General features: G+C 38.4%; 1 protein-coding gene across 1 annotated transcript in view; it reads left to right on the plus strand.

The window, feature by feature from the left end:
• ARHGAP15 (Rho GTPase activating protein 15) overlaps positions 1 to 24023 on the plus strand; it is a 590590-nt gene extending 566567 nt beyond the window's left edge. Inside the window, exon 13 of the mRNA XM_007121694.3 lies at positions 23672 to 24023. Within this exon, the coding sequence (XP_007121756.1) occupies positions 23672 to 23855 (184 nt within the window). The 3' untranslated portion in view covers positions 23856 to 24023. The remainder of the gene's footprint in view (positions 1 to 23671) is intronic.
• The last annotated feature ends 1307 nt before the right edge of the window (positions 24024 to 25330 follow it).

Consider the following 25330-nt stretch of genomic DNA (forward strand, 5'->3'; position numbering starts at 1 on the left):
TCCCTTAAGAGGAATTCTGCTACCAGCTATTAAATAAGACTTTTCCCCAGTATACTTGAATCTATAAGTTGAGCATAATTGTACCTCTTTTTTACCTAAGAATGGATTAATATATCTAAACTGACCTGCAGATAGTCTACTGGGATACCCTGTATTATGCTGGCCCTTCTTGCTATCACTTTCTGACAGCATATTAGGAACAACAGTCATGTCAGTCCCTACCTCTTGCCTTTCCTCTTGACAATTTATAGATCCGATGCTATTTAGACAGGTGTAGAAGTAATCTCACCAGTGAGGCAATTCCCTTGGGCCATTATACATGCAAGATATTTCAATTCAAAAATGCTATTGGAGGATTTCACTGAGAGCTCCAGTAAAGAAATTCCTGAAACTGCAGTGCTGAAACTAGTAAAAGGGCTCTGCTACAAGAAGCACTCTTCTCACCAAGCTGTTGATACCATTTGAGAAATTTACATCTTGAGACAGTATCGGATGGCGGTGATAACAAGCTCCGTGTCAGTGATCCTCCAGGTCTGTCAATCGATCTCGTCCCAGGTAAAGCAAGAGCAGTGACTGTCTTATTGCAAAATAAATGCAGGCCCCCAAACTGTCAGGAGCACGGCATGAGCTACTTAGTGCCTACAAGAGAGTGAAATTCTATCAGAAAACGATGAACATAGGTTCTATTCAGTTTCCATTTCAAGAACCATATTTATGTGCTTGGGAGTTGATTTAAACTGCCTCTTGTTTTTCAAATACTCAAACCATCCTGCCCATTTTTGGGGGAAATACTGAAGTTGTGGATAATTGACAGAAAAAGTTAAAACAGGCAAGGATCTACCAGCTATATTCAATGTACTGTATTGTTCTGGAACTGCTTCAACACCCTGTCCCTCAACCCTCCCCCGTGTTTGTCCCACCACAAATACCTGAACCCAACGATGACAAAAATGTGAAAGACCAAGATGACTCACCCTTGCTGCGTAGCAGTGGTCCCTTGGCAACCATGGTGAACACATCACCTTAGCAGGTGACAGACACTTGGGCCTTGGCTAGGGCATTAGTGAACAATATTAATAAAGACTAATTAGATAGTTTTTGTTGAAATGTCTCCAAAGTGATGAGCAAAATAAAGCCAACCTAAAGAAAATATTTTAAAACCTCCCAATGAGCATGCTCAGAAAGAGCATTTTTTTTTTTTTTTTTTTTTTTTGCGGTACGCGGGCCTCTCACCGTTGTGGCCTCTCCCGTTGCGGAGCACAGGCTCCGGACGCGCAGGCTCAGCGGCCATGGCTCACGGGCCCAGCCGCTCTGCGGCATGTGGGATCTTCCCGGACCGGGGCACGAACCCGTGTCCCCTGCATCGGCAGGCGGACTCTCAACCACTGCGCCACCAGGGAAGCCCAGAAAGAGCATTTTAACTTCTTTTAGTTTTAAAATGCTCAACCATTTTCTTCAAAAACTTGGCTTGATCTTCCTGATTCAGTGATAACTGAAGTCATGCCAACTTTGATGTTTTTAGCTTCAGCTGTTTTAGAGCTACATGTGATTCCCCCTCCCCAAAAGGTTGGAGTGAATTTTTTTCTGAGTGAAGAAGAAAGCATATGTTTTAACCCTCATGTGCCTTTTTTGAAAAGGATGCATTAACATCCTATAATATTTTACCTTTGGGCTTAAAATAAAGAGTGTGGTTTGAAAGTCAAGGAGACATTTTTCAGAAATTAAAATGGAGACTCCAGCTTTCAGGATTAAGTCTATGGATTTTGTCTGTTTTACCAAATATGTTTGGTGACTTGCGTGTCTGCTGCTATTGTTTTAAAATGGCAGCAGAGACAAGGCAGTTTGGAGACTTGAGCAAGATGGACCACACACAAACCTAACTTCAGGACATCAAAAGAACATGAAAACTAATATGCAGAAACACTGGAGCATCTTGAATACATTTTTTTCTAACCAGATAAATGACAGAATGGGAAATAAAAATGAATTTAGAAAGCTTTAATCCACCTGACAGTCTAATTTTCCCTTCTAATTATAGAAATAGGAAGGAAGGGGCTTCCCTGGTGGCGCAGTGGTTGAGAGTCCGCCTGCCGATGCAGGGGAACCGGGTTCGTGCCCCGGTCCGGGAGGATCCCACATGCCGCGGAGCGGCTGGGCCCGTGAGCCATGGCCACTGAGCCTGTGCGTCCGGAGCCTGTGCTCCACAACGGGAGAGGCCACAACGGTGAGAGGCCCGCATAACGCAAAAAAAAAAAAAAAAAAAAAAAAAAAAGAAAGAAATAGGAAGGAAGGAATAAATAATGAGAAGTTAGAGGCTGAGTGGTATCAAATATAACTAATCCCATTGAAGAAGAAGGAACATAGAAGAGAGGGTTGTCAGGGTTGCTTCTGAGAGCCATGTCTACATTCTTTTCTATTTTCAACCATGCCAAGGCTTCCCTCAGATTTCCCTTGGGATCAATTCGTCATTGGATTTCCTTAGGACACACCAGAGATGGTAAGGAAAAGAAATCAGGGTAATTATGGCTGATACAATTGTTAGCTAGAAAGTTAGACAACAGTCCTAGTAATGCAGGACAGATATGTCAAACAGCTCCTACAGTTGATGCAAAACTTAAGTGAGAAGTGGCTTTGGACTTAGGGTGGAACATTCCCCAGGTCACTATAGGTGGAAACATTGGATGATATTCGTACTTCCAGATCAGACCTAGGTCATTTTTGCAGATGATGATGCAATGCCAAGTCTAGTAGTATCAAGTTAAATTTCACTAAGTCACAGCTCCCACTATACTCTGGTACGTACCCAAAACTCTGGATGAACAACAAAAGGAAAGAATTGGTAAAGAAATGACAAATGTCTCACTCTCTTACAATGTCAGAAAAACTACGGGCATAAAAATTGAAACCAGAATGAAAGAAAGGTTTAAAAGGAAATTGAGTCTGTGTTTACAAAAGGATTCCAATTCTGGGTGAACTGTCCAACTCAACCAGTTGCTTTGGAGAAACATGATGAAAGTGATGACTGAGGTGTTTTGTGTCCTAGCCTCAGTTTCCTTTAGTCCCCTCTGAGTCCTGTAACAGCCAATCAGAAGGAACCTGGCCGGGAGGCTTGTCAGTGATAATAATTGAAAACATCTGTCCATGTAGCAAGTGTGGGAAGCCAAAGCAGTTCCCTGACAGAGGGAGTTCTCAGACAGCAAAGCCATAACCACGACTGCGCTCATATTCTCCTTCACAGGCTTTTCTCACTGCCAGCTGTCTTTATTCTCCTGCCAGGAAAGCAAGGGGCCTGGGGCTCTTACCCGGGCTGGGGTTAAGTGAGCTGGGACTGGGGAAAGGAGGGGGAAAGGCTGGCTCAAAGCTCTGGGTACAGAGATGAGGGCTATCTGATTGGGAACTAAAGAGACCCAGGACTGGGGGGAAAGAATAGCAAACAGGAACCAGTGAAGTATGAGAAGGACAGAGGGGTAACAATGTAAGAAGAGTTCATATTCTGCACTCAGAGGACCTGGCTTTAAATCTTAGCACAACCGTTTCTGTGTGACACAGGACAACCTCCATGAGCCTCAAGTTTTTCATCTTTAATATGGGGATAATAATAGTACCTATATCATAAAGCTGTTGTCAGGAAAAAATAATATGATGCATTTGAGTAGCACAGGCAAGGACTGAACAAACATTAGCTCCTTTATCAGAGAGAGGATGGCTTGCCAGACAGCACTTGAGGTTTAGAAAAATAGGGGCAGAGACTTCGACTGGAGGGCCTGATACCTTGGTCATGAGTAGCGATGTTCCTGCTGACCATGTCTATCTGTCTTAGACAGTCGCCATGTCGTTCCTGCAAATATGGCTCATCCCCTGGCTGTAGCCTTTTAAAAACTACTTGGCCAGCTTGTGTTGCTTAGCTTTTTGTGATCTCAGTACTGACTCTTTCTTGTAGCTTCTCTCTGCCCCTAGAGCCATGGTCTGGGCTGCACCAGCTTCTGTCTGATCTAGCTGGCTTCACCTCACTCCTAATGTACCAATGCCTCATTCCCTCTGTCCCAGCAGTTTGCCAGATCTTTCAGCTTGGTGTTGAACATATCAAGGGACTATCTGGTCAGAGGAATGCCAGTAAAACATTACTTCAGCCAATTGAAGAGAAAATTCCAAATTGTAGGTTAGAGAAAATTTAAAGCAAGGAAAGTTGGAGCAAGGAAAAGAAAGAAAATAAAGTTCTTCATAGGAAGACTTAGATGTTTTCCCTGCCTGCAGGAAAAAAAAAAAAAAAAGCTTTCATTGAGAATATAATAAACCAATAGATTCAGAAAGAAAATATAAACAAAAGATCTTAAAGGGCAACATTAAAAAATGCCAAATTAACCAGGTCATTTCATTGCTTAAGATACTCTGTACATAAATGAACCACCTCTGGAAACTTCATTAGCAGCCACATCACCACAATTGTATGTACAACTAACTCACAGTTATTTGATGTATGATATTCCCTTGGAAGCTAGAAGGAATAAATCCAGCTTGCAAAGAAGCCGAACTTACTTTTAGGGTGGGGCTTAGGTCCTGAGAAAATCTTGCTTAACACATGGGTGGCAAGAAATAATACAAAAGGAGAAACTTGGGGAGGCCAACTTTGTATCATTAGTTAAGAACAGTTATGTATTGTATATGTATCCAACATAAACACTTGGCTAAGGATGTTATTCTACTGACAGTGTTTGCCTTTCCTTATGGTCATCAGCTGGTGACTACTGCTACTTGGCTGCGAAGCACTTCATCCATAAAGAAAAGCACCATAAGTAATAATGAGTGTGAGTTTGTGTTCGTTGCAAAGCAAGAATTCAGCTTCAACAAGAGTTTTTTTTATCCAATTGAAATGAATCAAACTGTTTAACCTAACTGGGCTTCTATAAATCAGGAGTGTTGTCATATTAGTAATCCTCCTAGATAAGGCATTGCAATGAGGCGCCATGCAAGAGTACAAATGTATAAACACAAAATGAATACATTCCATTGACCCTCTTCTATTCCGCAGCCTTGTACATCTTCCCTCTATTATCACTATTCAATAAAATTACCACTTAACAACTGACATTAGTAGATCTTTTTAACCACAGAGAGACTGTATTTTTCCTTTCTATGACTTTCTCTTCAGTATTCATATACAACCAGAGAAAGGTCTGATCTTTTGAGGATTATAAGTTAAGCAAATATAGGGGAGGGGTGGGTAATGTACATCCATTGGGAACTGGGTTTTTTTAAATACATATTATAAATATTGAGTAATTTCTTTTTAAAAATGAAGCAGGTATATATGTTCTAATTTGAAAGGACTACCAATTTATATCTTTTGTATATATTTCCTTAAATCTCTTTCAGATAGTTATCTTTGAAATTTAACTCATATATATCTAAATTTGCTCTTTGTCTACTTTGACACCTCTATGCAGCTACAATTTTCCCTTTTTTTTCTATACTTACTTAAGGGCAACTTGGTTCAAATGCCCCCAACAGCTTGCCTCTCAAGTTTCCAGATTCTTCCTCATCCAGGAAGGCTTTGTAATACTTCTATAGATGTATCTGATTTCCTTTCAAAATTACTTTTGCCCTGAATGGCACATTCCTGGCACATACACCACCATTCTCCACCCAAATCCCATGTAGACATTATTGATTGGTCACATCACTCTTTCAACTTCAGGGTCCTTCCCCACAGAGCAGACAGCCACCATCAGCCAGGTAAAGCAAACCTGTGTGTCATCTCTGCCAGAGCAGGTCTATTGGTCCATTGCCACCATTCTTTTATAGGTGTTATGAAAACAAAAATGCAGACTACAGACACACCCTTATGCTTCCAAGAGAACAGGAGGCTCGTGTCTGTTTCCTTAAAAATTCCCAGTGTCTGCCTTTTTGTTTCATTCTTTATTTTAATAAATAAATGTATGTCTTATAGTAAAAATATACATACGTACCCTTTATATGTCAATTATATTTAAAGCATGTACACATATACCTAAGATATTATTACAACCCCTGAAATTTTAGGGTTTCCTTATTTTGCAGCAGAGGACTATGCTTTCCATGTGTTTCCGAGCATGTCAACTTTCCTTACAAATCATTTCAAATTTGAGGAAGAAAAGAGTTTAAGCTTTTTTTAAGTGTTAAATTGTTCAACAAGGAAACTAGAACTCTTCCAGCCCAACTGTCTGATTTTCCAAAAGGGGAAACTGAGGCTGGGGAAGGCTAAGTGAATCCCCAAAGTCCTACATGCAATAAAAAGTGGAGCCAGGGGAGGAAACCAGGCTTTCTGTTTCTTTGTACACAGTGATCTTCTACATCGATTAAAATTGTGTGCATTTACGAGACTAAAGCTTCCTCACTGAATCACCTTTTTCTCCAGGTTCCTATGGTGTGCTGGGTCAGTAAGCCTCAGGGATGTCTATACAATTCTCTAGGTCAGTGAGATGGATTCTTTCTCATTTGGATGATGTAGACATTTCTGTGAGGAAGCAAGACTGCTCAACACAAACCTCATAACTCCTGCATTCTATTTTTGACACCTAACCTAAAGTAATTTCACACTACCTCATAAAACCTTTGAAAACGGAGCATCCAAGGATGATATTTTGCACTTACTGAATTTTCTTTTCCAAAAACAAAATACCTCTAAATGTTACATAAGATTGCTGTATTTCCAAATTCAATTCTCCAGTCATCCTCTGTAATTTTTTTTCAAAAGAAGTAAAAAGAGAAGACAGGGGAAAGGAGAAAGGGAGAGGATTGACATGGAAAAGGACTCAAGGGTTTCACTGATGATCTTGACTTCCCTCCTGGACTTAAGAAACAGAAGCTAACAAGAGTGGCTGTGGGTTTCCCTAGTGGAACAGTGGTAAAGAATCCGCCTGCCAAGGCGTGGGACATGGGTTCGAGCCCTGGTCCGGGAAGATCCCACATGCCGGGGAGCAACTAAGCCCGTGCGCCACAACTACTGAGCCTGCGCTCTAGAGCCTGCGAGCCACAACTACTGGGCCTGCGTGCTGCAACTACTGAAGCCCGCGTGCCCTAGAGCCCATGCTCCGCAACAAGAGAAGCCACCGCAAGGAGAAGCCGGTGCACCGCAGCGAAGAGTAGCCCCCGCTCGCCGCAACTAGGTAAAGCCCGCGCACAGCAATGAAGACCCAACGCAGCAAAAAATAAATAAATTAATTTTTTTAAAAAAAGAGTAGCTGTGGACAGCTTTGCTCTGACTGTAGATAGAAAAGTATAAGGGAGTACCTCATTTTTGTTCAGTTCAGCTCACTTTCTGCTTGAGCAAAACACATCTGGGTGAGGAAGAATTTAACCTGCCAGTGACCTGTAAAGCAAAATCAATTTGTAATAACAGGAGGGTATAGAATACCCAAATTTCCTACTGCAATGAAAATAGGAGTAAAGTAGGAAGTAACACATCACCTAAACTCAAAGAGTTTGCAATCTAATTGAGGGAGATAAAACATATGTGCATGAAATAACTTAGGGATAAAAATAAACCGTCAACAATAATGTAATACAATCTGAATGTTTAAATGCCAGGAAAGCAAATAACGAAGTGATCAGAATAGAATTCGTAAAGGCTTCCTCGTAGAAACAAACTTAAGTATGGTTTTGGATACGGTGACTGACATACAGTGCAAAGCCATTCAAACGTGTGTGCCCGTAAGGATAGACAAACAGAGAAATGGACCTCTGGACCCTGAATTAATGCAATCTGCTTTAGTTATCTTTTTTTTTTTTTTTTTACTTTTTTTTAATTAATAGCTTTTTCCGAACAAATTTAGGTTTACAGAAAACTGAGCAGAAAGTACAGAGAGTTTTCATATGCTATCTAGCCCCACACACCCCCAAACACACATGCAGAATCTCCTCTATTATTAACATCTTGCATTAGTGTGGGACATCTGTTGCAATTGATGAGCCAACATCAATACATTATTATTAACTGAAGTCCATAGTTTACATTAAGGTTCACTCTTGCTGTATATTATATAGATTTTGACAAATATATAATGACATATATCACCATTATAGTATCATACAGAATAGATCTACTGCCCTAAAAATCCTCTGTGCTCTGCCCAATCATTCCTCCCTCTCCCCTAACTCCCGGAAACCACTGATCTTTCATTATCTCCAGAGTTTTGCCTTTTCCAGAATGTCAGCTACTTGAACTCATACAGCCTTTTCAGACTGGCCTCTTTCACTTAGCAACAAACATTTAAAATTCGTCCACATTTTTTCATGGTTTGATAGCTCATTCCTTTTTATCACCAAATAATATTCCATTATTACCATGGTGTGGACATCCCATAGTTTGTTTATCCATTCACCCATTGAAGGACATTCATGATCTTTTTGAATTTAAAAACAATGTTTTTTCAACTTAAGTTTTTTAACCAATGCATTACTCAGGTAGGAAATACAGTTCTCAGAACACATATCCTTTTCACCTTGAGACTTCTTTGTCTAGGGGAGTATGTTGTCATTTTCTGTAACATGATAGTAGGTCATCATTTCTCTCCTTATACTTGTGAGTCATGGGCCACCTCACCCTTTCGCTTTCAGTCTTTGGTAATGTGCAAGCAAAGCATTTTAAAATATATAACCAAAAGATGAGAGTTACAAAATTAAGTTCTGAATTTTTAAATTGAACATGGTTATTATCAAACATCTGTTGGGGTTTATGTCTTTTCCTTTCCTCTAGAACTACAAGGATGTTTTGTCTTCACAGCAAATCAGACTATAAATCTAATTTGAAATTATGCCTTTTTCTCTCTTCTTTAGTCACAGTGTTAATTATATCCAAAGAAACAATTTTATGACTTTTTCAAAAGTGACATCCCAGGCTGTTGTTGATTCTCTAAATGGAGCCAAATGTCACCTGGCATACCTGTGTCTTCCTTTCTGACACCAAATAACATTGATAACCAAATTACTCTAGCAATAATTATTTGAAAAGCCTCCCCCACCTGCCATTTGAAGGAAATTTTCAATGAAAGCCATTTATTTGGCTCCATAATTATGTATACATTGTTGATTTAAGACAGCACACAGGAGGCTTTGCCAGAAAAATTTTAAAGTTCAAGTAGAAAAAATAATCACAGTATCTTTCTGTCATTTGCTGCTTGTATTTGTTTCCTTAAAACGCACAGCTAAATGCTCTCTACACACAGATATCACTTGGTAGGCGGGATGTATCTTATTACTGGGTTATTTTCCAGTACATTTGGCGTAGTTAAGGTAAAGTGTATTAACTTTCTCTCAAAATAAAGAGGAAAACGGAGTTGTAGCGGTTGTGAATGCTTCAGCCATTGTCAGGAAGTTAAGAACTGACAGGAGGTCCAAATAATCAACTCTGCCTGGTGCATATACCGTAGTTTTCCCCTGGGATATCCGGTCTAATCCTACAATGTATCTGACTGGCATGAATGTAGAATTACTTTCAATAAAGATTTTATTTCAAGCTTGGATGATTTCCCCCAAAACATCTTGTCACTAAGGCAAAGTATATCATAGAATATCTGATTTTTTTTTCCCTCCAAGTCAGCTTTTGAGGGTGAAAAATACACATTTCAACTCAAGTACTCAACTCAGGTCAATTCACTGTGAAAATCACATTTTAACATATCTAGACTGATTAAAGATTTGCTGCGTTAAAGAAATCCGGGAGCTGTCAAGGAGAACTTACCCTAAAGTCTGCAAATGTAAAGAATAAGTAACACATTTGCTCATCTACAATTTTCACCACCCCACCCCCCCGCAGTAACCTCCACGCAAAGAGCAAGCAGGACAGATGCCTCCACAAGCTAACACGGAGCTTCTAGAATATTTGTCTTTTTGCAAGTAAGGAATATTTAAAGGTCACACCTTCCAATAAGTATAAGATTGGTTCCAGGCTATAGGAGAAATATGAATGGCCTGGTCATGATCACACTAAAAACAATCTTCATTCCTCTATTTATCCTTCTCTCTGTCTTTATCCTGTTCTCTTCCTTCCTGATGCCAGGTTAAGTCAGCATGTCAAGATAGGGGAACCGTCAGTAGCAGTACACTACTCTATTTTGAATTCACTGCAGTGTTTCACTTGGTGCTTGCTTACATTATTTCAGCCTTGGTGTCACTTTATTTAATTTATGCTTGGTTCATATACACTTAAAAATATCTTAGGTTACCTATAATCTCACCCCTTACTCACTAAAAGCACACAAATCACATGGTTTAGTTCTAGTGGGATAGAAGTAATTTTTTAATATTTAATAATTATAGCACATTATACAATGTTTTAAATTCAAAATCCCTCTTATCTCTATTATTATACTTTATGACTAACATATAATATAATGATAAAATGTATGTGCAAGAATGAAAACTCAGCATGGATAACAGCAGATGAAACTTGAGAGAGGCACAAAAATGTCTAGATTTGAGTCATAACAGGCGATTACAGAGGTGTGTGCTGAACAATAGACTCATGAGTTAGCCTGACGTCCATATGTACAAGGACAGATGCAGAAACTGGCACAATTTATTTCTCCACCACACTACAGATTATAAATTCATGTGTGTAAAAGCAAAACAAATAGTTTCTATCTTTAAGCCAAGTATTAGAAACATTTTGAAGGGGTTTGCATTTCTGCAGATACATCAAGCATTTTACCTAAAATAGAATTTGATGGTCATATTTTGGATGGCCAAGAAAAATGGTGTCATTATCTTTAACTTCAACCATCCATAGTATAAACCAGATAAAAATCACATTTTATTCTAAACTCCTCTCACCAGTTTTATTCAAACTGGGTACATGTTAGAAACTCATTGTCAGATAATACATGGGAAGGAAAGGCACCCTGCACAGTTACAGGCCCTTAAATAGCTCTCAAGAAATATTATCTCTGTTCATCTCTGCCTTCATGTTCTCATCTCTCGGAGTAGGTATGAAACTCAGGTGTGCCAGAAATGTAAATATTGTGCCACAATTGAAACTAATTTCCCCTGTGAGCCCTATTCTTCTACATGATTTAAATTTAGTCAGTTCAGAGTGTCTTCTAGACACTTCTAGACATTTTCCTGGGTCCTTTCTAGTTCTGGAGGGCTATATATGGCCTAAGCATTTGGTGGGGGGCAGGGAGAGCATCCGTTTATACAGTATTTCAGTAAGTATTTACTGAGCACCTAGTACTATGAGCCAAACACTAATCTGGGTCTAGGAATACAGCACTAAACAAAAACAGATAAAGTCCTGGTCCTTAAGATGTTTTACATTCTACTAGAGAAAGGTAATAAAGCAGATAAGCAGGGTAGAAAGTGTCTGGCTTTTGTCACCTGTCCCGGCTTGTCTTCATTTCCTTCTGGTTTTCTGTCATGAGCCCCAACTTCCAATTCCAGGTCTTGGTTTCAGTCACTGGTCAGACAGACACTGTGGAGTTATCTTATGCCACCTTTGCGTAGATACACCATGCAGTAATTTTTCTTTATTCCTGATACATTGAACATGAGGAAGTCTGGAATTTTTTTATAACCCTAGGTTTTCCCCAAGGAGGGGAATATGGGTCTATCTGATCTCAGAATCCTCAAACCTTCCAACAGGCTGCATCCCCAGGGAAGGGGGATAAGAAGGACTCAGGATTGGGCCGCATTCATGGGACCTCACCAAAGTCTCAGCTCTCTTCTTAACTCTCTTTCTACCGATCCAGAGAAATCTTTCTCTTGACTGGCAGCAGGGTAGCCTGGCTCTTGATCTACCTTCCAATCTATTGGTTAAGCCATCGCTGCAACTCTGAGTCCAGGGCACTTAGGCCCAGTCCTTTTCCATTCAAATGCCCTAGCTTACAAAAATCCAAAGCACTTTCTCTGCTTTTCTGTGGTACCATCCCTCCACTGAGGACAAAATGCTGCTGATTGAATCTTGGAGAAAAGAAAGAGGCATAAGGAAGGGTGGGGAAGAAACCTCAGTTATTATATATTATCCCACCTCATCTCTAACGATAGTTTGACTTTCCCAGAATGTTCATTCTTTCGTCATTAATCTGGAAGCCCAAACCAAACCACACTTTAAATGTCATTCACTTTGCCATTCAATGCGGGAATCTGGAACATCTCTGAATGCCTTCTGATGGGGAACTCATGTTCTTTTTAAGTGCAGAATATTTAATAACCTTGATAGATAGTCCCCCTATTTTTCTAGCATACATTTGGAAAAATCTATACCAAATATTAATAATAGTAATATCTAAGTGATGGAATTATCAGGGATTTTTAGTTTCTATTTTGACTCATCTACATTTTCTAAATTTTCGATAATAACTGAATCCTTTGAAGGAGGCTAGTCTATTTTCATAACTCTAATTCGTCATATGGAGGTGAAATTTGTCTCTGGGCCAATTCCAGGAACTGGAGTTACTAGAGGAAAGTAGACTTTTTCTTCCATATCATGGCTTTTTGCTTTCAGTCATCATGGCTTCCCTAATTGTTCTTTTTTCCAAACCAAAACACCATCAGTCCCTGCCCTGTGTCACTAAGGAGCCTGTCACTCTGCTTCACACATTCACCCTGGAGCCTCTATTTGTGCAGCCTCTCAGAGTCAAGTCACTGTGAAAAACATCTAAAGCTTATTTTTCCTCAGAAAGTAAAATTAAGTGTGGACAAATGAATGCTGACACCCAAACTACAACTGATTCTCTTTCAGCTGTTCTGGGACCTTTTAAATAAGGAAACAATTTTCTAGAAAACGGCTGAAGATTTGATAGATGCCCTTAGCGGAATAGCTGTTCTCTTCACCTATGTGAAAAGAAATTAAAAAAAAAAAAAAAAAGAGGTTGATGAATCCTGACTTTGCATGTTGATAGTATTCCTTTTAGTTTTATCTAACATCACAAGGCAAATATTTAAGTTCTATATTTTCCACTAATGTCTTATAATTAGGTGACTTATTCTGCTTGGCCTAATTAATGCTGATCCACGCACAACCCTCAATGTTCTATATAAAATGTTACTGGCACATACCAGTGTTTTAACTGCCTTATTGGACAAATTCCATGTAAAGAATAATAAACAGTCTTTTTTTTTTTCCTTTTCCAAAAATACTCCCAACAGGTAATACATTTCCTAGCCCTTCTCCCCTAAATCCAGGGCAATGTCTTCCCAGGATGGTGATATTATCCATGGTTATTGGTAGATCAACAGAGCTCAGGGAATAAAAATTAAGACTTCTTTTACTGCTGACATGGTCAAATGTGAATGGCTAAGACCATTTTAAAGCTTAAGAGAAAAGAGCTAAGGGAAACAATAGCTGAAACTCTCAACCAATCTCACAAATAGTGCATTTCTTTTCACGGTGAGAAGTGAATGCTCTCAGAAGTTTAAAACACTGTGTGAATCTGGAGAAAAAGGCAATATGTATTAATTTGGTTTTTCTTCCACCTGAACACCCTTCTCATCCCTATAGATATATCCTTGGATGTGAGTTAGGTGATTAAAAAATCAAAATATGTCACCCAAGACTTGTGCCGACTTTCTGACTCACTTCTCTTCCACATCTGCCTCAGGCCTCAGACCTCAACATTAAGAAACCCCTTGATTTCAAACCCAAAATTCTTGAATCTTAGTTATTTGTGGAAAGAATATCTATCTCCCAGAGTAATAATGATCTGCATCTTCATCTAGGTGCTACTGCCACTTAACTACATGACTTTGATCAAATTATTCAATCTTTCTCAGGCTCCTTTTGTCCATCTGAAAATTTTCCTTCCCATCTGAAAAAGAAAAAATGGGAAGATTCCTAATGTATATTAAAGTTATCATGATTTAAACAGCAAAGTACTAGTTCAGAATACACACAGAAATCATCCACAGAGTAAAAATACCAGGTGTGTGTGTCTGTGAGTTGTAGGAAGGTAGCATCACAAATCAATGGAAAATGGTGATTTATTCAACAAATGTGGTTGGGGGAATCAGCTAGCTTTTGAAGAAAAAGGAGATTGAGATTACCATCACATTTCAAACAGTAAAATATACTGAGATGAATTAGAGGATATGAAATGAAGTCATTTTTTAAAACTAGGAAAAATATTAATGTCATTTATCTGATTTATTTAAATGGATGAATTTTATAATAACAAAAACAATGATAGAAATTCCAAAAGAAATAGTGCTAGATATGACCACACAAAATTTAAATAAACAAAATTAAGGAAAAAAAGAATTGGGAGAATATAAGTACAACAAAAGTAATGAAGTATTATGCATCTTAATACATAAAAAACTCACAAATCTATATGTACAAGGATGTTCACTGTAGCATTGTCTGTAATAGCAAAAAATTAGAAGCAACCTAAAAGTCCATCAGCAGGGGAATGGTTAAATAAATTATTTCCGTATTATGAAATGTGACAACATTTTTTTAAAGGGTGAGGTATTTTTATATGTACTGACTTGGAAAGAGTCCCATGATATATACTTAAGGGGGAAAAAAGCAAATTGTACCATATTATGTATCTTTTATCTCATTCTTTTTTAAAAAGAAAATATATATATATAGATAGGTAGATGGATAGATAGAAAAACATCCAGAAGGAACACCCATCTGTTAATTATAGTTATCATGAAGGAGTTTGACTAGAAAACCAGAGTATTTTACCTTTTTATTCTACATACTCCTGATTAGCACACTGTTAAAGACTATGTGTTAGTTTTGTTATACAAAATAAGTAAATGGATTAAGTAAACAAATAAAATGACGTGCTCTCAATAGGAAAAAGGCAGGTGATATGAACAATTGTTCACAGATGAAAAAATCCACACGGCTGTTCTTTTTTTAACTTCTTCCCCATTTCCTGACTTCAAAGAATCCTAAATTCAAACAATGACAATCATTTTTCACCTATCAAGTTAGCAATTATTTTAAAAAGAATAAAACCAAGTGATAATAATGCTAACAAGACTATGGGTTGTCATGTTACATATCCCACATTATCATATTTTAAGAAAAGAGAACCCATATCTTAATCTAGCGCAAGTTCTCAAAGTGTGGTCCCGGGACCAGTTGTATCATCTCTAGGAACTTGTGACAAATGCCTGTTCTCAAGTCCTTCCCCAGAGGTGCTGAACCAAAAATCTGAAGGTGAAGTTCAGCAACTTGTGTTTCATATGGTTTCCAAATTACTCTCATGAATGGTAAAGTTTCAGAACCATCGATCTAAATTGTTACATTTCTACTATTTTACCCTGAGACAGGGTTTCTCAACAGCAGCACTATTAACATTTGGGGCTGGATAAATTCTTTGTTTGGGGGACTGTCCTGTGCATTGTAGAATGTTTAGCAGCATCCATTGCCTGTACCCACTAGATACCATAGCAACTCAACTCCCCCACCCCACCGCGTCATGACAATCAGAAATGTCTCCAGACATTGCAAATGCCTAATGCGGGGAGTGGGAGTGGGTAGTTGCCCCTATTTGGAAACCACTGCCTAAAGAAATACTCCAAAATGTGGAGAAAGAGTACACAAAAAGATTTTTTAATACATCAATTTCACTTATACTAAGAAATCATAGGGTACAGCCCATTCTGTCCCATATAAGATAATGAGTAAAAAATGTATACTACTTATATAAAACATGGGAATTGCTCGTGATAGAAGTGAAAAACGTTGGATACAAAATTATGTAGAAAGTATTTTCTTGAATATGTATGTAAATAAATTACTTATACATTTCTATTAAATGCTGGCAGTGTTATTTTCTTGCTCAAAACCCAAGGCTGAATTCCCATCACTGTTAGAATTAAGTCCTAAATCCTTACCAAGGCCCATGAGTCCGCCCACAGCATCTCCTACCTTCGCTGCCTCACTCTCCTCTTCTCTATTCCTAGAACCACCCAGCCCAACTTCACCACTGGGGCTTTCTACCTACTTTTCCCTGCCTGGCATTTTCCTTCGCTTGGTTTGTGCACATAAGCTGGTGTCTGCCCCAGCGTCCCTTCCTTAGAAAGAACTTCTGAGCACCTTGTCTGCCACATGTGCACTTTCCACCTCTCTACACAGTGGAATAATCTGGGGGCTGTATTATCTACAGCCAGCCAGCCTCCACTCATTGTTGGTAAAGAAGAATCTCTGCGGATGGATTCTAGGCCATGAGAAACTTTTAAAAGGCTCCCAGGGTCAGTGGAAGAACCACCACTTCTCTTAGTTTTTCTTGAAGTACCTCAGTGCCTGAAATCACACCGTATACTGAATAGTGTATTGTTTGTTGTCTGGTTCCCCCACTAGATTGTATGCTGCATATGGGCAGGGACTTTGTTTTACTCACTGCACCATCCTCAACATCCAGAACAGCGTCAGGCACCTAGCAGGTGTTGAGGAATAGCAGGTCTACTGAGTAACAGATTTTTATGAATGAATAATGGGTACCTTGAGTTACTGTTTACAGTTTCTGGTGTGGTTTTTTCTTTACTATACTTTACTAAATTTTCAAATTCTAATAGAATGTATTACTTTATAATCATAACAAAAGAAATTAAATCTGACTTTTAAGGCTACCTTTGAAAATTGTGATATATTTGCAGCACAGTGATTAGCACATAAAAGATGCTCAACAAATAGTAACTACTGTTAGTGTTCCTTTTGATATTCTCTACTATGTAAGGGCTTTGGCTATGATATCCCGTTTTATCCATGGTTGTTATCACCTTATAGAATACATATTCCAACCAGAAATAAGCCATTTTGAAGTCTATGGGCTAGTCACTTTTTAAATTTTATCACTCCTCCTATCTTATTGCTCTGAATATTGCTTTAAAGATGCATTAGACTCTCCCTGTAATGGCCAATCAATATAAATATGAAACAAGTGAATAATTGAAAATGTTTCAGTCTTTTGCAATGAAATCAATGCAAAGAGGGTACTCAATAAATGCAAAGAATAAGGCCATGTTACCTGTGAATGTGCGACTGCCATATAAAGTACCTTTTCCATGATGTGCTTTGAAAGAATTACATACACATAGCTTTAAAGATAATTTAAAAGCAAAAATGTCAGAATATAGCAGTAATTCCCTTTTAGGAGGATAGTTTTTTGCTTACTTTGGAAAAAAATAATAATAAGATATTTAAGTATAAAATTGAAGACTTTACAATTAGTTTAAATCAATTAATTCATAAATTTGCATATAAAAAATGACTGAATCACCAGTGAATGACCGCCTTGAAATACATTAGTATTAAATGCAAAAACAGTTGTGAATGCTCTTCTGCTTTTGCAATATTTGAAAAATTTTCTAACATACAGCCGTGACTTTAAGGGAGAATGTAGAATTCCTGCTAAGTCCCCAATCTTTAAAAAAAAATAAAAAGGCCAGTGTAGACAGCAGTATAGTTTGTGCAAATTGAGAGTAGGCAAGCATATGGTTAGCATGGACCCCCCCAAAAATAGTTATAGCACATAGGAAACATAAGTTGAGCACATTGAAAATTTATTCTATTTTTAACAGCCTCTCTTCACTGAAATGGTCAAAGTCACAATTAACATTTCACATACAGTGGATGAGCTGTATTTTGCAAGTGTGACCTGATGGCAAAAGTACGTTTACCACCGCACTTTCCCCATTCAAGTTAAACCATCCTAAAGTTATGTGTGTTGGAAAATCACAGCAATCCAGAGATAGGGAAGGGAATATTTTTAGTACACCTCCAATAACCAGAGGCTTGTTCTGCAGGCAATTATGTGGCTTTCTACTTGCTTTGCAAGTCACTATGGTAACAGCAAAGCACAAACTTAAAAGGAAGTTTGCATCCATATATCTGTTTGGAGCTGGACTATTATTAAATGCTTTGGTCTTCTTAATTCAGCATTAATTTTTAGTTTTATAGTAAGTCTCTCTTTCATTTTGAATCATTTGGCTGTGATTTTAAGCAACTAAGAAATTCCTTTGAGTTAGCAATTCAGCTCACTTTTGGAAAAACTTACCCAGCATAAATAAGGCTCTGAGGATTTTTTTTGTCTGGGGTCCAGCATCTATAGCTCTGGATTATAGATTGTTTCTAAAATAACCTAAAATTGATGGGTCATTGCTCCATCCATTTGGGCCCAACAAAAAGTAGCTCTGGCATTTCTTCTCCTTCTTATGCTGTAAACTGTATATCACCTTTTTGATCTCTTGCCAGAAAAATGAATTCTTACCCACTTCAAGATTTTATAAACTTGAATTTACTTAGCGGTATAAGAGTTTCTTTTAAAATGAACACATATCAAGTGCTATTTTGTGAACAAATTCATAAAATCATAATTATTTTTGTCAGCCTATTTTAAACTAAGCAGTGTTCATAAATAGCCTTTTTCAAAAGAGTTGCAGTTTGGGGTGTTTTTCCTATTAGTCAAGCATTCACAGGCACTAAACTTTGAGCTCTTCATGTGGCTGCAAATCACGTATCTTTGCTATAAGGATTTCTTGGGAGTGATCTAATGGTGAGTAAACAAACATGTAGAAGAATTTCCAAATATTGATCTAAGATCTAAATGTTTTTGCACCTTCTTACCATCCATCAATTTACTGTATGGTAATCTCTCAACCATGTCTCTGCTCTCACCTTTCTCATTCAGATGTGGTCTTTTGCCTTTGGGCCTTTGTTTTGTCCTAAAAAGGGAGTTTGTTTCATTTCTTTGCTGAAAACAGGTTAAATTGTAGCTCAAAATTTACAACACTGTCATGGAGTTTAAGGCCAGATGAAATCTAAGCCCTGCCAGAGGGGTGGAACTTGCCAGAAATGACCACAATCTGACCTCTTTGAATTAGCTGCTATGGAGTTCTGAAGCCTGGGTGGCATAGGAGGTTGAAATCCATAATGTTTCAGACTTGGTAGATCCTTAGCAAAGCACACTAGAAGTGACATTTCTTAACGTATGCTGCTCATTGTCTCTCAAGAAAGAGGATCCACAACGTGCAAGTAAGTTAGGGAACACAAGAGTTACACAAAGATGAACAGGGTTAGTTTTCTGCAGGACTTGTCAGAGCCTTTATTATGCTATTGTGCATTGTAAATTTCCAAGAAAGAAAAATGGCATATAATTTTCTCCAAAACTTTTCTTACTCCAGATTGCTATTTTTGTGAAGTATGTCATAGAGATGGTGTTTTGCAGAACTCACTTTAGTGAAAGCTGTCTTGGAAGTACTGCCAAACCCATAGTAAAAATGTATTTGGTTTCTGAATCAGATCCTCCCCTCCAATAATACAACTCAACTGCATTTTAAGCTACTGGAAGTACAACTTACTGTTTTTGAGAGTTTTCCATCTTACATACTAGATTGCATTTTTTTCCATGCAGGGCTTTTATTTCTTTCGATAGCCTCTATTTCTCCTCTACATATGTTTTACTAGTTGAAGCCTTCAGAAATAATGACACTTGCAATGCCCAGCTAGTCCCCACAGTGAGAATGGAAATCATGACACCCATTGATGTGAGGTAAAAAACTGAGATTTGAATAATTTCGTAGGATTGTATTCTAGCTGTATTTTGACATTGTGGTTGACTACTTATGTGGTCCTAAATAAACCACTTAACTATTTAAGAGTCTGTTGAGGTACAGAGTAGGTAAGTTCACATTTGAATAGTGAAGTCTATAACAGCATGAATACATCCATAACAGCATGAATACATTTTCCAGACATCCCCAGTTTGGGAGCCTTCTTTGCTAGAAATATCTATCACCACTCTTTACTATAAAGGGGTTTAATCTAATGTGAATGTTGATGTGAGAATATTTTTGCCTATCTACATGAATCATAATAGTTTGGTAGTTGGTGACTTCGACCCCAAAATAGTCTTCACCCTCAGCGTCTTTTCTAACCTAAAGATTGATTGATTTCTCAATATACCAACTACTGGTTGGTTGATATTCAGAACATAAATTGCCAATGAAATACACACACACACACACACACACACACACACACACACACAAGCACACGTTTTGTAACAGAGAATAGGCAAGAAAGCATGCATTCTGTATAATACACATCCACATTTTCTTAACATTCTTTCTTAACTACATTTGATTTTTCTAAAAGTTATTGCAAGTAACTTAATTTTCCCAACTTGGAAAAAAATTCCAAGCTGCTAAGAAAATTTAACCTGCAGTAATGCAAATATAACAAGAATATAAGGCTAAATGTCATTTGGTAAAATCTACTTGTAACAAGATTACTTGAAAGCACCCATTAGTTAAAACTGGTTTTATTAAAGTCACATGGAGAGTGTGCAGAGAAATGGACACAAATAACACGGGTTGAGATGGCATGAATGTTCCACATTTACACACGCAGAAGAGCTCAAAGTGAACACTTGTCCATGGGAAATTTAGGAAATTTGAATGAATTGGCAGAAATCCATTACAGGAGTCCTCTCCCATGATCCACTGGCCAAGAGAGACTCCTTTCCCTGAGGGGGCACTGACAGCCCGCTGTAGCCTCCTACTCTTTACTCCATTGAAACTCAGCCTTGGTTTCCTCTAGATTTGGTCCTGCTCTGGATTCTCAGATCAGGACTTTTGCTGGGCAGGAAAAATATAAAGAACACTGGGAAAATTAAAAAATAATCTAGTCCCATTTCAGCCTTCTTTTTCTCCTCTCACAGCTCGAGTCCCACCAGCTATATCTTTCCTGTATGCCCTGGAGACCCCTCCAGTCACCCCAGTTCCTCCAGATACCCTAAACGTCTTCCGGCTTCTACCCCCACAATCTCCAATAATGACAGCCACGACTGTCTCCTTCAATAATCAGCTCTTGGACGTCCCTTGATTTCTAGCCTCACCTTGAGTTTGACACAATTCTGGCTCCCAGCTACCCCAAATCTTATTGTTCCTGCTATCGACTGAAATTATAGTCATTATTAAGTAGGAAACTGTATCTCCCATCATCAATCTGTCTTGAGGTCACCCCTTTCCCCTTTCAGTCTCCCTGGACTTCAGGTCCTAATGTTCTTCTTCTATCCCGTTGGCCCTATATCAGCCATTCACCTTCATACTTGAATAGGCTTTTGCTTTTAATTTTACCTTCTTCATGCCCCATGCCTTCTGAGCCCTGTTCTCTGCTAGATAATTCTTATCAGCTTAGACCTTTGCTACCTATGGGTAATGTTTTTAAAGCAACTTTTACCTAATAGATAATAAATTGATCAGTTATGTTATCTCTCTCCATATTTGTTTAACAAATTTTTAAATTATTATTGTGGCATAGTCAATGAATGAGTTAGCATCCCAAAAAGGTATTACTTTAAATCCAAAAGAGAAAAACTGTCTTCCTTCACAATGAATCATACAAGTGATTTTTATAATCAAGAGGTCTGGGAGAGGCTCAAGACAGACTTTAAGCCAAGGTAAATAGGTGTGTTAAAGAGAAGCAAAGCCCCACTCCATTTGTGCCTACTCCAGGTTAGGAGAGTGTTTTAAAATCATTCTACTTTTGGTAAATGTAGTAGCAAAGTGTCACAGTTTCTTACATTCCAAAGGCAACTCTAAACTTGAAGTCTCTGATAACTCACTGATACTTTAAATGTGAGAATCCCTTCCAGAAATGTAGTCATGCCAATATTACTCACAGGTACAAATGCTTTCCATTTGAAGGAGAAGAAGAGTGAAAATGGGAGGCAGAATGTCTTGAATATTTAGTCCAAGTTTAAGAGTCATTTTTCCCACAATAAGCCCATTGTAACCAGGCTGTCAATCACAATGCTACTGTGAGGAATAAAACTCCAGACCCCCTTATGGAAGGACCTATAACCATGTGGAGGATGGTAGAGTGACAAGTCAGCCCAGTTATTAAGCACAGGAGCCATAACACACCCCAGGGCAATGATGTTTCCACGGGAGCTGCAACCCACCTGCCTGGTTCTGAGCCTCAGCTCTGTGTGATATCAGGCACTTCGCCGCTCTTGGCCTCAGTCTTCTCGTTTGTCAAAAGGGCTTAAATAATAGATACTACCTCATGGGATTGTTATGAAGATTAAATGAGACCAAACAATTGCTTAGAATAAAATCAACTATATTTCAATTTAAAAATTAAATTAAATAAAAAATAAATAATAGGGACTTCCCTGGCGGTCCAGTGGTTAGGACTCCGTGCTTCCACTACGGAATAGGGGTGCGGGTTTGATCCCTGGTCAGGGAACTAAGATCCCGCATGCCTCTGTGGCCAAAAAATAGATAAATAGATAAATAAATAAATAAATAAAATTGCTTAGAATAATAATTGATTTTGCTTGATTACTACTGATATTGATCAGGTCAAGGACATCTTGCTGACATCTTGTGGGGAGTCACAGATTGAAGGCTTTGGCCCTTCTCAGTCTCTTTCAGGAGAGAGAAGGCATGGGCTCTTGGTCACAGAAATGGTATGTCAGAGATCTGGGTTTGTGTAGAGATGGAAAGAGAGCAAGTCTTCCTTCCTCCTGCCTCCTCTGAGTGGGGACTAGGTAGGCCCACACAGACCAAACACAGAGTCTGCTAGAGCTCATCCAGTGCCCCAGTGGGCTCTGAGACTGGATGCCCCACTGCCTTGCAGTAAAGTATTCTTTTGCCCCACATTATTCTCTGAGCTTATATTTCCCTTGGGTCGGGGTTCTGGAGGAATGCAGAGTACAGTATTTCTTAGCACCCTGTCCTTCCATGTGCTCTCCCTATTTCCCTAACATCACTAAAACCTAATTTTAATATAAAAGCAAGGAGGTTTCAATGGTGAGAATAAGCATTATTTTTTTTATTTTAAAGTCTCAATTGATAGGAGGGGGCTTTATTTTCTTTTTAATAGTCCCGTGTTGAAGCAGGCAAGACGTTACCAGTAATAAAACCACATCCTAATGTTTCGTTGGTAATCCAGCTCTCCACAGTTCTCACATAAGCACACATTTCTTTGATTCCAGTGGGACTCTTTTCCTGTGCAAATGCTACAGGCTTCTGCATTTTATTGAGATGTGAGCTAAATTGAGTAAAATGGGTGGGGACACTTAGAATTTTGTTATACACCTAAATGTCCCAGAACCTACCCTCTCTACAAAACATATTGCAATTAGCATTTGTCAGGAATACTTTACTCATGCTAATCACTAAAAACTTAGTTATTTTTTTGGTCCTTCCATCATGAATTATGTATCTATTGTTCTATTTTTTTTGTGTGTTTGGCTTCTTATATATTCTGTGCATGTCTGACCTGTTTCCTCCATTGACCATAACCACTTCACAGGTTGAATCTTGTTAACTCTCTACAGTAATTTTTGTCATTTTTGCTAATTTATTCATTCATTCATTCCACAAACTTTTATTAAGCACCCACAATGGCCAGGTATTATGGGGATAGAATCCTCCCCGCAAAAGTCATAGGTTCTATTTCCATACAGTAAAGCACACAGAGTAGAAGATTAAATAATGTTGTGGTCTAGTTGTTTTTCTGGAACCTGATTTTTTTTTTTTTTTTTTTTTTTTTTTGTTTGTGTTGCATTTTGTGTTTTGCCAAAGCCAATCACTGCCCTTATTCTCCTTCTTTAAGTTGAAATTTAAGGGAGAAAAAGGATTCAAGAGCACAGAACTTTATAATTCAAAAGTAGCCACAATTTTATTCAAACTCCAATGGGTCTCTTTTTTCTCTCTCTCTCCATAGGATAGTGGCTGAAGCATCCAAGAACCTCATGTCCACACAAAGCCTAGGGATTGTATTTGGACCCACCCTTCTGCGAGCTGAAAACGAGTCGGGGAACATGGCGGTGCACATGGTGTACCAGAACCAGATCGCCGAGCTCATGCTGAGCGAGTACAGTAAGATCTTTGGCTCGGAGGAAGACTGACAGACAAGACGAGTTACTGAGTATGTTCACATCTGTCTCGATGCCTAATATTTTTACGCCTCTGTAAACATATTTCTGAAATATTTTTTTCCTTTCAAGCGACAGATGCCTCATTTTGTGAAAACTTAATGATGATTTTGTGTTTAAGTTCCAAACATTTGAATAAAATAGTTGACAATATTTGCCTATATGTGTTCTACATTAACCCCTTCAGTGTTGTGCCTTCCAGCACTTCTAGGCATACATTATGCATGCTCCATGCTATAAAATAGTGTGCAGAGGACAGCACATATCCAAAAAAAGCCTTAATTCGACTCCCGGGCATTGGATGTGTGGTTGTGTATGTGTAGACGTGTGAGTGAGTGTGAGTGTGAGTGTGATTGAGAGTGTGGGTATGTGTCCACACAGGTGAGCCTCTTCACTACCCTGGCTGCCTCAGGCCTCTGCCCATACGCCCACGGGTACACGAGTGGAACCAAAAGAGGGGAGAAGGCAGAAATGAATACTTTTTAAATAGGACAAAGGAAATCAGGATCTCAACCAAAATAGACATATTTCCTCTTTCAAGAACCTTTTCGTCAAGTGTAAATCTAGTCCAGCTATCCTTGGTGCTAGATGCTGAAATTTACAAATACATGTTGCATGGCACTTTTTCTGAAGAAAAATGGCAGTTCAAAACATTTGCCATTGGATATGTTTTTTTACATATACTATTTGCAGTCCCGTAAACATACTGTCTTATAAATTAGAAGCAAAATTAGTGCCCTGCAATTTTGATCTTTATATTATACAGGAATTGCATGACTGCTCATTTTTAACGTTAACATCCATTTTGAATCTTCATCAAACTGTATATCTTCCTTTTCCCTGGCTATGTCATTTTATGTAGAATTTTTATTATGCTTCTGAGGATGCTTTATTGGTGAATTACATTAAATCCATCTAGAAAGAACTTTTTTAAAAAAGCCTTTTTTTTCATATGCCCTAAGGATTACTTGACTGGACTTGGATTGCTTTATCCATTTGACGGTTAATTTCAGTTGTCATAGATAAACAAAAGGGTAACTGTCTAGAATATATCAAACATTGTTTTATTTTGAAAACTGTGTTCTAGCTGAACACATCTCATAGCCGGTTTTGTGAAATTATTCTGCTGATAAAAATGTAGACTTATGTTTGACAGCTTTTTAATCAAATTCAAACGGAATAAATAAAGCTAATCCAGTGCGATAAAGAGTAAGTCTAGTTATCGATTTGTTCATAAAATGAAAAATAAAGCATGTAAATAAAACACATGAAGCACGGATCCAAGAGCAAACACTTAGAGCAATAAGGAGCTCAGAGGCCTGGGCTGTCTGCGTGGGTGGGGTATACGGTGGAGGGAGAGCGGCTGCTCTAGAGACAGCCAGATGTGCATGCAGCTCCAGCATCCACGGAGCTGCCTGAGGAAGGAGAGTTTTCCCTTACCCCTGTTG

Source organism: Physeter macrocephalus, chromosome 2 (genome assembly GCF_002837175.3).
Source record: "Physeter macrocephalus isolate SW-GA chromosome 2, ASM283717v5, whole genome shotgun sequence".
In the NCBI taxonomy this organism is placed as follows: Eukaryota; Metazoa; Chordata; class Mammalia; order Artiodactyla; family Physeteridae; genus Physeter; species Physeter macrocephalus.